At 37.6% G+C, this 13,306-nt stretch overlaps 1 protein-coding gene across 25 annotated transcripts in view; it reads left to right on the top strand.

Annotated features, from left to right (window-relative positions):
* The window catches only part of ERC2 (ELKS/RAB6-interacting/CAST family member 2), a 951,823-nt gene that overhangs the window by 448,770 nt on the left and 489,747 nt on the right, over window positions 1-13,306 (top strand). For all 25 annotated transcript variants that reach the window (XR_004272356.1, XR_004272355.1, XM_032289536.1 and 22 more), the window contains 2 exons: window positions 8,292-8,432; window positions 11,544-11,684. Coding sequence is in view for 23 of the 25 variants with exons in the window: in XM_032289536.1 (XP_032145427.1) it covers window positions 8,292-8,432; window positions 11,544-11,684 (282 nt within the window). In the remaining 2 variants the exon portion in view is untranslated. The remainder of the gene's footprint in view (window positions 1-8,291; window positions 8,433-11,543; window positions 11,685-13,306) is intronic.

Genomic DNA, 13,306 nt, shown 5'->3' with positions numbered 1-13,306 from the left:
GGATGACACAAATTGAAATCTTCTACCTGGCCCCCAGGGTCCCTTCTCCTATCCGATCTGGCAAGCCCCCACTCTGTGTGCCTGCTCCCTTCCTTATTCTTTCTTTCATTTCCAGCCTCATCCCCCATCTCTCTTTTTCCAGGTTCTCTGTGCCTTAGCCATGAGGGGCTTCTAGATTTTCAAGCGTACTGTACTCCTTCTTGCCTCAGAGTCTTTGCAGATGCTATTCCCCAACTGAGAATATTCCTTACTCCCTGCAAATTTAATTTCTCTTCTGAGAGGTCAGCTTCATGAGAAGTTGTATTGCGCGGTAGTCAAGAATATAGACTTTGGAGCCAGACTGCCTGGGTTCAAATTCTAGGTCTGATATTTTCTACTTTGGACAAATTACTTAACCTCTCAGATTCTTCATTTGTAAAAGGGGATAATAATAGTACGAACCTCAGTGGATTATGTTGAGGAGAAAATGCGTGAAAATAAGGAATGTGTTTAGAATAGTAGATACAATGTTATCACTATTATTATTGTTATTTTATCATTTCCTTAGGGACACCTCCTAGGTATCCCCATTATGTCTCAGGAACACCATAACTCCCCAGAGTCCATGTCACTTTTTTAAATTATTATACTTTATGTTCTGGGATACATGTACAGATCGTGCAGGTTTGTTGCATAGGTATACATGTGCCATGGTGGTTTGCTGCATCCATCCCCCCATCATCTACATTTGATATTTCTCCTAATGTTATCCCTCCCCAGTCCTCCCACCACTTGCTATCCCTCCCCTAGCCACACATCCCACTAATTGTTCATTCATCTGTTTTTATGTGGTTAATTTCTTTTCTCTGCTAGACGTCAAACCCAAGACACATATCCTATGTGTGAATTACCTTGCCGTTCTGTGTCTAGTATAACCTGCATTGGGGATGCTTGATATTGGACACTGGTTGAGTGAGCCCCCACCATGTGACATGCCCTCTTTTGAGCCCTGGAATGCAGCAGAGAAGAAAATGGGTGAAAATCCTGGCTTTACCAGAGTTTAGACTCTAATGGAGGTGGTGGGGAGACAGTTAATAAATAAGTGACATACCTAGGATTTTAGAGGGTAATATTTTCTATCAAAGAAAAGAAGGCACGGAGGGGTAAAGGGAGTGCCGGAGTAGAATGACCAGGTAGAAGCGTGCTGAGAAGGTAACATTCAAGGAAACACCTGAAGAAAGTGAGTAGTGAGCCAGAGCCCTTCTGGAGGGAGAACACCCTGGCAGAGGGGAGGGCAAATACAAAGGGGTGGGGGAGAGGAAGGGGGACAGATTTCACAGGCCCTCGTGAGACAAAATTTTTAAAAATCGGCTTTTACTTTGAAGAGGATAGCATGCCATCCTGAAGGTTTCTTTCTGACGTATATTCAAAAGGATTAATTTAAATAAAAGAATGAATTAATTAATAAAATCCAGTAGGCAAATAGCTCATTCTGATGTTTACTTACTTTTAAAATGATTTCCAGTCCATTTCACCCTGGCTAAATGAGTTTATTCATTCTCTGGGGACCTATCCTAAGTATCATACCCTGGAGTTGAGCTTGCATATGCTCTATCCTCTCCTCCAACACTTTCTGAGTGTCAAAGAGCCAGTGTCCACAAGCAGTAGAAGTAAAGTTCTCCAGGAATTCTCAGGAGGGATGGCTTGTTTGTTGGTTGGACATGGAATGTACTGGTGCAGTTTTTAGGCCTATGCTCTTGACATTATTTTCAAATTTAGCTTGAAACCAAGAAAAGAAATGTTAACTTTTAAAGTATGGGAGTAGACTCTATTATGTTCTTTTTCTTCATCTTTCTCATCATTTTTGATGCTGCAGCACTTTGCTGGATTTGGCCGTACATGCATGGGATGTTGCAGGGAGTTTACTCCGGGATACCCTACTAAAGTTATAGCATTATCTCCTATATTCCCTGGTATCAAAGCCTATAAACTCTGAGGTAATGAAGTAATTGGAAGGAGACCTACAGGCAGTCCCACCTATGCCACTAATTAACTGGGGAGACATTAAATAACTGGGTGAGCCTGGCAAGTAATTCTCTCTCTTGGCATCTCAAATTTCCCATTTGATGAATGGGAGAATTAGATTAAATGCCCATGGGTTTCCTAAACCAGTGTATCCTAAAGAAGGCTTCTCTTCTGTTACTTCAGAACTACCAGGAAGTTCCTATTGAAAATCTATATTGTTAGGTCCCATCTATACCTACTAAATCAGAACCTCATAGGGCCTGGGAATCTGCACTTTAGCAAGTTCCCCAAGTCATTGTGATGTAAACTCTAGTCTGAAAACCAAGGCTCTATGATAAAAACATAGAAGCTACAAAAACATGGGTAAGCATATTTGTGGAGTTAATTTTAATAAATTAAAAAGTTATTGAACCAAAGGAAGCTACATAAAGAACCATGATTCTAGGGCTAGTCTTCATGGTCCTATTAAAAATTGTAAGATTTAAATGTAAAACCCACAACTATAAAAACTCTAGAAGAAAATCTAGGCAATACCCTTAAGGACATAGGCACGGGCAAAGATTTCATGATGAAAATGTCAAAATGTCAAAAGCAATTGCAACAAAAGCAAAACTTTACAAATAGGATCTAATTAAACTAAAGAGCTTCTGCACAACAAAATAAACTATCATCAGAGTGAACAGACAACCAACCTACAGAATGGGAGAAAAATTTTTGCAATCTATCCATCTGACAAAGGTCTAATATCCAGAATTTAAAGGAAACTTAAACAAGTTTACAAGAAACAAACAACTCCATCAAAAAACAGGCAAAGAATATGAACAGATACTTCTCAAAAGAACACATTTATGAAGCCAACAAACATATGAAAAAGAACTCAACATCACTGATCATTAGAGAAATGCAAATCAAAACCACAGTGAGATACCATCTCATGCTGATCAGAATGGCGATTATTAAAAAGTCAATAAACAACAGATGCTGGTGAGCTGTGGAGAAAAAGGAATGCATTTCCACTATTGGTGGGAATGTAAATTAGTTCAACCATTGTGGAAAGACAGTGTGGCAATTTCTCAAAGACCTAGAACCAGAAATAACATTTGACCCAGTAATCCCATTACTGGGTATATAACCAAATGAATATAAATTATTCTATTATAAAGATACATGCATATGTTCATTGCAGTACTAGTTACAATAGCAAAGACATGGAAGCAACCCAATGGCCCATCAATGATAGACTAGGTAAAGAGAATGTGGTACATATATACCATGGAATTCTATGCAGCCACAAAAAGGAATGAGATCATGTTGTTTGCAGGGACATGGATGAAGCTGGAAGCCATTAACCTCAGAAAACTAATGTAGGAACAGGAAACCAAATACCACATGTTCTCACTTATAAGTGGGAGCTGAACAGTGCATGGACACAGGGAAGGGAACAACATGTACTGGGGGCTGTCAGGAGGGGAGGGGAGAGGGAGATCATTTGAAAAAATAGCTAATGCATGCTGGGCTTAATACCTAGGTAATGAGTATTAGCTAATGCATGCTGGGCTTAATACCTAGGTGATAGGTGCAGCAAACCACCATAACACATGTTTACCTATGTAACAAACCTACATATCATGTGTATGTATCCCAGAAAGTAAACAAAATAAAATATAGCAAACAATTAAAATGAATCTTTTGTAAGGAAAAAAAAAGTATGTTTTGACATTGAGTTACCTTATTTGACATCATATGTAGCATCTATTTCCAAATTAATTTTGCTCGTAAATCCATGGAAGAGAAACAGTTGCTGGTTAATAAAGTTATAAATCCTATAATAATTTAAAAAAATGAAAGATAACTTCAGAATTAAATTATAAGAATTATAAGGTTTTACTTGAAAACTTATAAGAATATTTAATAAGATGACTTTTGGGGGAAATGTATCCTCTTTTCAACTTTCAATAATTTATTTCCAGGGCTCTTTGTCGTAATTTTATTTGTGAAATTAGAAGGAGGGGATGTTCAAAAACTGTTAATGCTTATGTGTTCATTTAGCATATTTGGGTTTTATGTTATCAGCCCATGTCTACCTTTTGGTTTCTTTCTTAAAATTCACAGAAGTAAACACATACCGTATAATTTTTCATGTCATGAATTCTCGGCAGGATATTATTATTTTTTTCTGGACCCTATTAAGATTTGATTTATTCTAGCTTAAATCCCAAAATAATTCCCAAATCTGAAACTACTCCCTTTATTTGAGTACTTCCTTTGAGGCTCAGGGGGTATCTGGGAAGGGAAGCTGAGGTCTGTGGGAGTCTGGCCGCCTTGGACTGTCTTAACTGCTTGATAGTTGCATCACTTGGGCAAGGCTCTTCTCTCAGGGACTCAATACCTCATCTTCAAAATGCACATTTATATTAGCTGACCTCTAAGTTTCATGCTGTCCTAAACTCTCTTGACAAAGAATTATTCAGTTTGCCAATCTGCAGTCTCAGGCTTATGGCATCTGAATTGGACATTAGATGAGGAATTGAGAACTTAGATGACTAGAAGTGCCAGGCAGGGAATGGAAATGAGGGATGAGGCTTTGCTGAAATGTAGTAAGGACTACTGGTGACTATGGTCAGCTGCAGGGCCTTGGTCTGTTTCAAAACATTCCAGTTCAGATTTTTAAAACTTATGATGCTCAAGTCAGACAAAAGAGCTCTATTCACCAGCTTCGTGAGCTATTTATTTCAAATTCTGTTTGCATCTCATTTTTAACTTTTTACAGCAATGAAGAATAAAAGGAAACATAGAGCAATTGATTTGGTGGGAATCTTTTAAAGGTGCCAAAATTAGAATGCTAGTCTCTTTGAAAAGCACAGATAAAACAGTTGGTAGGAACTGGCAAGGTTCTCTATGATAGAACAAAGAATAGAAGATTTATTTTAAGTATTCCAGTATGTATCAAACCTTTGAGTATATCCAAATAATATTATCTAGTAAGCTACTTAAAATACAGTTTCCTGGGCCCTATTTCTTAGAGATTCTGATTCAGCTGTTCTGCTGTGGAGCGCAGGAACCTAAGATGTTTAAACATACTGAAGGTTTCTGATCCAAGTGGTCAGAAGGCCACAATTTGAGAAACACTGAATGTATGCTCTTCCATTTTAAGATGGGAAATGTGTTCTATGAGAAAAATAACTTGTCCAGAAATAAAAATGTTGACATATACAGCATCATTCCCTATTTCTGGGCCTCGAGAGCCATTGCTAATTAATCATGGCACATGCTAACTTCTCAACCCACTACTCCTGAAAGCCGTTTTCACCCTGTCTAAGCTGGTCCTTGGCTGAGACTTTGCTGCCTCCTCTGGACTATCTCAAGGCCACCTAGCTCACAGGTGAGAGAATAAGACTAAAACTCTTTTGAGGTCTTTTTGATGTTGGCAACATCACAGTCTCTTTTAAATGGAATTTTCCTCACAGATTTACTTTTTATCCACATTTAATTGCACAGATTCCCCCTGTAACAGGGCATGCTGTGAAACAACAAAATGATTAATAAAACTTCATGGATTTTTAATTACATTTAATTATTTGCTGTCTTTTGGCTGATGAAAAGAATCCATCAGGCAGTATTCACCATTTCCCCTGGATTATGGCATCCTAGGGAGTATGTTATTCCTTTTAATTTCCAGGAACTTATTCAACCATTAAGAGTGCAAAGAATAATGCCTCTCCGTGAGTTAAGATTGAATATTCTAGGATTGACACACAGAAGCTCAAGAGACAGAACCCACTGTATTTATAAAGCTGGTCTTGCCAAGGCTTGCTGTAGCCACATAGCAGATAAGTAGTTGAGAAAGCCAGATACCAGAGCTGGAGGCCACTGCAATTTAGTTCCCACCCTGTGATAAAGCACAAATAGATTAGACCTGTGCAGAGCCAGATGAGTGCATAAGGAATGCTTGCCAATGCAAATAAGACTAAAACAAGAACACATTGTTGGAATTTCTGCAAGTTGGTTGTTAATCAAGTAGATCATGGCATATTAGGGGCTTTTAACACATGTTTTTGACATCTGGCCCTGCGCGGCTGACAGTTAAATTAGTTTTGTGATTGACAGAGAAATATTTTGTAGTATTGAATCATCAATAACACTTAAAAACATTATAGTGCTTGTTGATTTTTTTTGTCATCAATGCCCAGTCAATAGTACAAGCGCTTAGAGCAAATCGACCTGCTTTCCAAAGGATTCTGACACCTTCTGGCTGTTAACATGCCTGCTTAATTTTACTACCTTTTCTTTGAAGCCAAGATGATCCCTAATTTGAGTTCTCCTTCCTTCCTTCAGCTCTTTTAATTACTTGTTGTATGCTGGATGATTTGCCCAGCTATCGGTCAAAAAGATGCATAGGTTTTTAGTGCTGCCCTCTGGAAAGCGGGGCCAGGAGGATGATTATGCAGTGAATCCATGTGAAGTCTGCTGAGTGGGAATAAATGACACGTGATCCAGCCGGAGGGTTTCCTGGGAAGGTTTCCAAATAGTGAGATGACAGGTCATTTTGGAGCTTTAGAAATGTCACTCCAACAGCCATGTAGTGGAAGTGATGGGACTGAGAGGTGGCCTGGTAATCACTTGTAGAGTAGGCAAAAGGCAGCAAGGGCTTAATTGCTGAAATCATTAAAAACCCTTGAGAGATTGAGCATGTACTGTGGTCATTTCCTTCTCTTGTAGATCACATAATCATCTATTCACCATTGTCACAGTTAGGTAAACTACGTCTGGGATCAAGAAGAAACAAATATAGGCAATTAACAGATCCATTTGTTATATTTCTGCCTCTACTGTTATGATAATATATTTCATTTGAAGTGTTTTTAAATAATTGGAAAACAGTAATGATATGCTCCCCATCCCCGCAAAAAAGCATTAGATACATAAATTTATTGTCAGTGGGGTAGAATGGTTGCTTCCTCAGGGGATCTGAAGTCACAGGCTGTGTTCAGACTAACTTCCCTATGCCTTAAATACTATTTTACAGTTGTCTTATTTATCTGGCATTATTTCATACTCTGCAATCATAAGACTATAAAAGATAGTATCGGGATCCTTGGGCACAGTTGTTGCACCAGTATTTTTTAACATGGCCATCTGAAAGGAAGTTCAGATATGTGTTGGATAATTTCAAACTAATTTCAGAAATCTAACTCAAGCTTTATGCAGATGGAATTTTCCTGTGTGTGTGTGTGTGTGTGTGTGTGTGTGTGTGTGTGTGTGTGTGAAAGTATCTTACTTTGATATCAGGCAGGTTCTCTATTTTTGGAAAACATGTCTAGAAAGCAGTGTTTTCATTTCAGTGTGAAAATCAAAGGCAGATCTCCTCAAATGGCTCCAGGTGTATGTTTATGGCAGTGTGGTCTCTGACAGGTGGCTGACTGTCAGAGAACCCGGGATGTGGGAAGCCTTCTGTTTATGACCCGGGCCACCTTGCGTCTTGGAGCTCTGGTTTCCTCACCTCTACACTGTCATCAAGAGAACTGGTTCTGCCCTTGCGCTTGTGATGAGTACTTAAGAGGAGAGCACATCACAGCACCTTTGCATGTAGTAAGCCCTCAGTAAAAAAAAGCTGCTGCTGAACTTTGTTCACACTCACCCAGTGTTTTGGAGTCTCTACTGACTTTCAAGAAACCTTTGAATAAACAGAAAAGTCAACATCCTCAGACACACTGAAAAATCACATACACAATGGGCTGATCCTTTATTTTGTCTCAAGCCCTCACAATGAGTCCCGCTCTAAGACCTGGAGGGTTTGGGTCCTGCCCCACTTCAATCCAATCTAGCCAGAGAACAGCCTTCAGAAAGCAGTGAAGGCTCTTTGTTGCCAAATGGAGAGGCTAAGCAAAGAGGGCTAAGCCAAGAGGTATGTTCTGCTTCTTCCCTTTTCTTGTATGAGGCTATGGCAGGTCTGGAGTCTCGGTGTCTGAAGCTCCCTCTTCTAGAACTGCTCTGGAAATTTGCTGGATACTACCATGAACCAAGAGCAGCCATAGAACTTGAACATTAAGATCCTTTGCAACCCTGTGATGTTAACTTTTATTATTAAGTCAGAAGCTATATTCATTGTTTTTCCCATGTGCTGTTATGCACAGCCTCTCCCCACGCATCCAATTTTGAGTTTCTTGTGTGCGTTGATTCCCATAGAGCATTCCTTAGATGAACTGCCTCTTATTTTCTTTTGCAGTATGCTTTGGCATATACACTGATGGGTTCTTACCTCTTCTTTATTGTTAATTGCCTTTCAGGAGAGAATAATTGAGCGCTTGAAAGAACAGCGGGAAAGAGATGATCGGGAAAGACTAGAAGAAATAGAATCCTTCCGAAAAGAGAACAAAGACCTGAAAGAGAAGGTTAATGCTTTACAAGCTGAACTGACTGAAAAAGAGGTGAGTCTGGAGAAACAAGTGAACCTCACTGATAGTCCTCATAAACTCATATTCAATGTAGCCGCAGGAGACTAGAGACTTACTTGGAGGCACTGTATGAAGGCTTGGGGAATGTGGTAAGCTTTCTTTTGTAAAGATGCCTGAATTTAAAGGAAAAAAAATTTTTTTGTAACTTCCTTCTTCTGTAATGCTCCATGTCTATCTTCTCTGTTTTGCTAACCATATACAATGTAGCTCCTTGAAATTTTTCTTTATGTCTTACTATATTTGCATGGATTAGAGGATTCTATATTTTTTGCAGTCCCATGATCCTTTGCTTGAGATAGCAGCAGCATTGATGATGATAATAATAACTCTATTGATATCTGCTATGTACTGTTCCTTGTGTTGAGTGCTTTACATTCATCTGTAATACCCTCAGGTTAGGAGATGTGGTACCATGCTGGGCCCCAAGGTAGAGCTTAAATGTGGCTGTTCTTCTGGCCTATTATTTTTACATTATAGTAAATAATTTAGAGCTGTGCTTTTATACCATAGAAAACATGAATACAAAGTATAAATTCCACCTGTGTTTTTAAAGTAAAATTTTATACTCTAAAGAAATTCTTGCTTGGGGGTTATGAAGAGGATGCCTTTGGGCTATTCTGCCATTCTTCAAAGGATCCCTATAACCCTCTCAGTTTTCTTGGGGATAGTTTGGTGGAGAAGCATGAGAAACAGTAATTACACATGATTTTATTTAATCCACATAACTCCGAGATATGTGGAGATTGACTGCAATTGGCCCATTCACGCTTACTTTGTCTGCTGTAACTGTCAATCTTCTTTAGAGCTGCCTTAGACCTTTCACCCTCCTGGATGGTACCACAGCACAGTTGTCTGTCTCCTAGCTCCACAGTATTTCCTCACTCTCAGGGTACTGATAATTTCACCCAAATTAAAATCCCAAATAAATTAGGAATCTAGATGAAGAAGGAAAAGAATCGATGACTAAGGAGTTTCGAGGAAACCCAGAAACAAAATCCATATTTCTTAAAATTTAAATCTACTTTTTTTTTTTTTTTTTTTTTTTAAGAAAGGAGCATATTTCTTTGTTATGAACATAAAGAATGACGTTTTCTTCCTACTCTTCCACTGCTGATTCTGAGTTGGAGGATCTGTGATGACTATAGTTTGTATTGACAGAAAACATGGAAGCTTTGACTTTGTAGCATTCTTCACTGGTTGGAAGTGTTACTTGTCAGTTTGTATCTTAAAATCAATGTATATATTTTGAATGAAAAGAGATCTTGATGATGTGGTGGAGTATAAGCTATAAATGAAAGTAGTTTTGTAAATAATCCCAAAATTGTGTGACTTTCAAATAGGCATTTTGGTAAACATTTATTGTTTCTGCATAATGTGCTTGACACTGGGCTGGTTGTGTCAGTCAGGGTTCTGCCAGAAAAACAGAACCATGTTAAACATTTTCAACAGATTAAGAACCTTATCATAAGAGATTGGCTTACACGGTTATGGAGGCTAGGCAAGTTCAAAATTCACAGGACGGGTCATCAGCAAAAGCGGACTGGAGAGTCTCAGACAGAAGCTGACACTGCAGCCAATAGGTGGAATTTGTTCTTCCTCAGGGAAACCTGAGTTCTGCTCCTAGGCCTTTCAACTGATGGGATCAGGCCCACCCAGAGTACTGAGGGTAATCTCCTTCACTTAAAGTCAACTGATGGTAGATGTTACTCATGTCTACAAAATGCCTTCTATTAGCAACTTCTAAATTAACAATTGGGGACTGGAGCCTAGTCAAGTTGACTAAAACTGGCTATGGTATCTGGCAGTTTAAAATTTATAAAGAAAAAATCTGCAGTTGCCATCAGCTTATAATTTAATTGGGAGCTTATAATTTAATTGGAGTGATGATACATCTTCACCATGACAAAATGACTGAATTATGTCCTTTGTTATTTCTGTGGGAATGATATGACAAAGGACATTGAAATTGGAATTGTAGACCTGGGTTTGAGACCTGTATCTGCCTTTACCAGCTAAGTGACCTTTGACAAGATGTTCAGCTGTTGTGAGCCTCAGTTTCCTGATGTGAAAAATGAAAATGGGTCACCTGTTCCCCAGGGGGTTTTAGAAGCACCTTGCTGGATAATGGTGACTTTTATCATCAAGATCATTCCAGTGCCCATAAAGCAATCCAGGATAAATTATTAGGTAGCATTGTTTACAGAGAGACCAGTGTGTGTTTAGTGTCTTCCTAGGCGATGCAAATGAGTAAGAAGGAAATACATGGAGTCTGTTTTGGGTTAAGACTTGTACATCTCAGTCACATAGTTCAATATTGCTACTTCATAGTTGATGACAAACATTGCTCTTTAAGGTTGCAAAGTTATGTTCAGTGATATATGCAAGTATTTCTTTAGTTTTTTGAATTCAGAGTATATGTGGAACCTGTTAATTTCTGGACGTGATTAATGACTGGAACAATTTAGGCAACCCTATGTCTGAGTTGGAAAGATTCATTGTATCTGTCAAATCTGGATTGCAAAGGACAGGACTATAAAGTTGACTCTAAATTTTAAAATAATTTTATGTTTGATTTTTCTGGAAGATGTTTGAAAAACCATTGATCATTTCTCTGTTAGAGAAATGCGATTTGATAAAAATGTAATAGGAGGCTTTTTTATATTTCACTTGCTATTGGGAGGGGAAACATTAAATTCAGTATTTCTTTCAGATTTGTCTCAGAGTCTGCATGGTCTGACAGCAATAAATGTAAATGGAAGGTTCAGGGTGTCTGTTTTGCTATGACATGTAAAGACCACCTTGGGACTTACATCATTAGCATGACTTTGAGACATGAAACATGCATTTACTGACCACAACATTTGGTCACATTTGATTCTATGGCAATTAGATCCTGCTCATTCTGTAAGCTGGCCAACTTTAATTTCCTGGCCAAAGCTGACTATTGTTACCTTAGTAAGATTATATTTACCCTTTCTGTCTACTGCATGCTTTATTGTTATGTATAGAAACAGTGTGTTCAAATTGAAGGCATTGCTAGTAAAAATTTGAATGTTTTACTGACTCAAAATCTTTTTCTTTCAGTCTAGTTTAATTGACCTCAAAGAACATGCATCTTCATTAGCCTCTGCAGGACTGAAAAGGGATTCCAAATTAAAATCTCTAGAAATAGCCATTGAACAAAAGAAAGAGGAATGTAGCAAATTGGAAGCACAGTTAAAAAAGGTAAGTGAAGTCTAAGAAAAAAATCATGCTCATTTTAAAATGAATTTATAAAACGGAAAAGGAAGAGGCATTTTTAAAAAGAAACAAATCCCTTATCTGTTGCTGTCTGCTGATAAAAGAATTAATTAAATACTCTTAACTGTATTGCTAAGAAGTCTATCAAATCTGTCTGTGAACCTGAAAAATTATCTTAGGTTTCCTGTTAAAGAAAAACTTGAAAAGTAGATGAAAATAGTAGCAGCAGTTTAAAATGTTATAAAAACCAGCCATTACTCTCTGGGCAAATCTCAATTATCAAAAAAGAAAAATAGAACTGTTTTTAACAAATCACAGAATCCAGAACCCACATTAGATGTTAATAAACTTTTGCTACTTTCAGATGTAGGTCTTTTTGTAACTTTGCAAAAGCTTTTCTGACATTGTTAAATTTCTAGAAGTTCACCAAAATAGTCAAGTCCCTGGCATCTCTATAGAATGACTATTTATAATTGACCAAAATGGCCTTATTGTCTAAGAAAGCTTGTCGTAGATAGAAGGCTTTGGAAAAGAAATAGGATATATGCATGGCAGCATTAACATGTTTTCTCTGACGAGGACATTTTTGTGGAGTGCATTTCCAGTCATGCATTGTTCCTTTGACTTTCTTCCTGTGTTGTTTGGTACGTCTGCACTCATTGTTCACATAAAACTCATAACATTATGAGTTTAAGCATTTTGTTTCCCTTTGACAACTCATAAACTTATTCAAAAGAGAAGAATCTAAACAGTCAAACAAAGCAAATAATAAAATGTGACTATGTAGAATTCATAGCACACTGGGATAGGGATTTATTGGCTAAAGTTATGAAAATATATGACATGGATGGTCAAGGATGTGAAGGAATCACATATCTGTGAAGGAATTACTCTGGATATCTTAAAATTTAATATACCATTTTGTGTGATGCAATATATAACTGAAATGTTACTATATGGTGCTCACTTTACAGAGATTTTTAAGGAAATTATCATGAGAAATTTCACACTCAGAATGTCTACTTGCTGATACAGAAAAAGATAAATACACAAATCCTTTAATAACAAAACAGCAAGAAAATCTCTACATTGCAAAATCTATTTCCCAATCTGCTCATCATCTCACTTATTTCAAGCAATATTTAGTTAAGCAGAAATCTTGAACAATAAATAAAAGAATTAAAATTGCCCATTTGAGGGTGTTTAAATGGATATTGACTTAGCTATCATGTATTGGGTATATGACATACATTCTTGATGTATATAAATAAAATACGTATATAAATAAACAAAATGTTATCTATGATATGCACATTAAGAGATGAACTTATGAAAAATATGTTTTATTTAATAAAGTTTTGTGATTATAAGGCATGCTCTAAGCTAGCTTTGTGAAAGAGAAATTCACTGGCTCCTTATGACCATCCTCTACACTGTTTTACCTTAGTCACAGTGTGCTGAGTCCAGAAGAAAGATGGCTTCTAATAGACCTGGGCATGAAAGATGCCCTCCATCCACTCTGATGAGCTGTTGTTTATAGAAATCAGGGGACCCCATTTATTATTTCTGCAGATACATGCTCAACACCCTCTTTTTAAATGTAAGTC

This window comes from Sapajus apella, unplaced genomic scaffold, assembly GCF_009761245.1.
Source record: "Sapajus apella isolate SASKATOON/1434 unplaced genomic scaffold, GSC_monkey_1.0 scaffold23, whole genome shotgun sequence".
Classification (NCBI taxonomy): Eukaryota; Metazoa; Chordata; class Mammalia; order Primates; family Cebidae; genus Sapajus; species Sapajus apella.
Note: the sequence above shows the minus strand (reverse complement) of the source record. Positions and strands in the feature narration are given on the sequence as shown.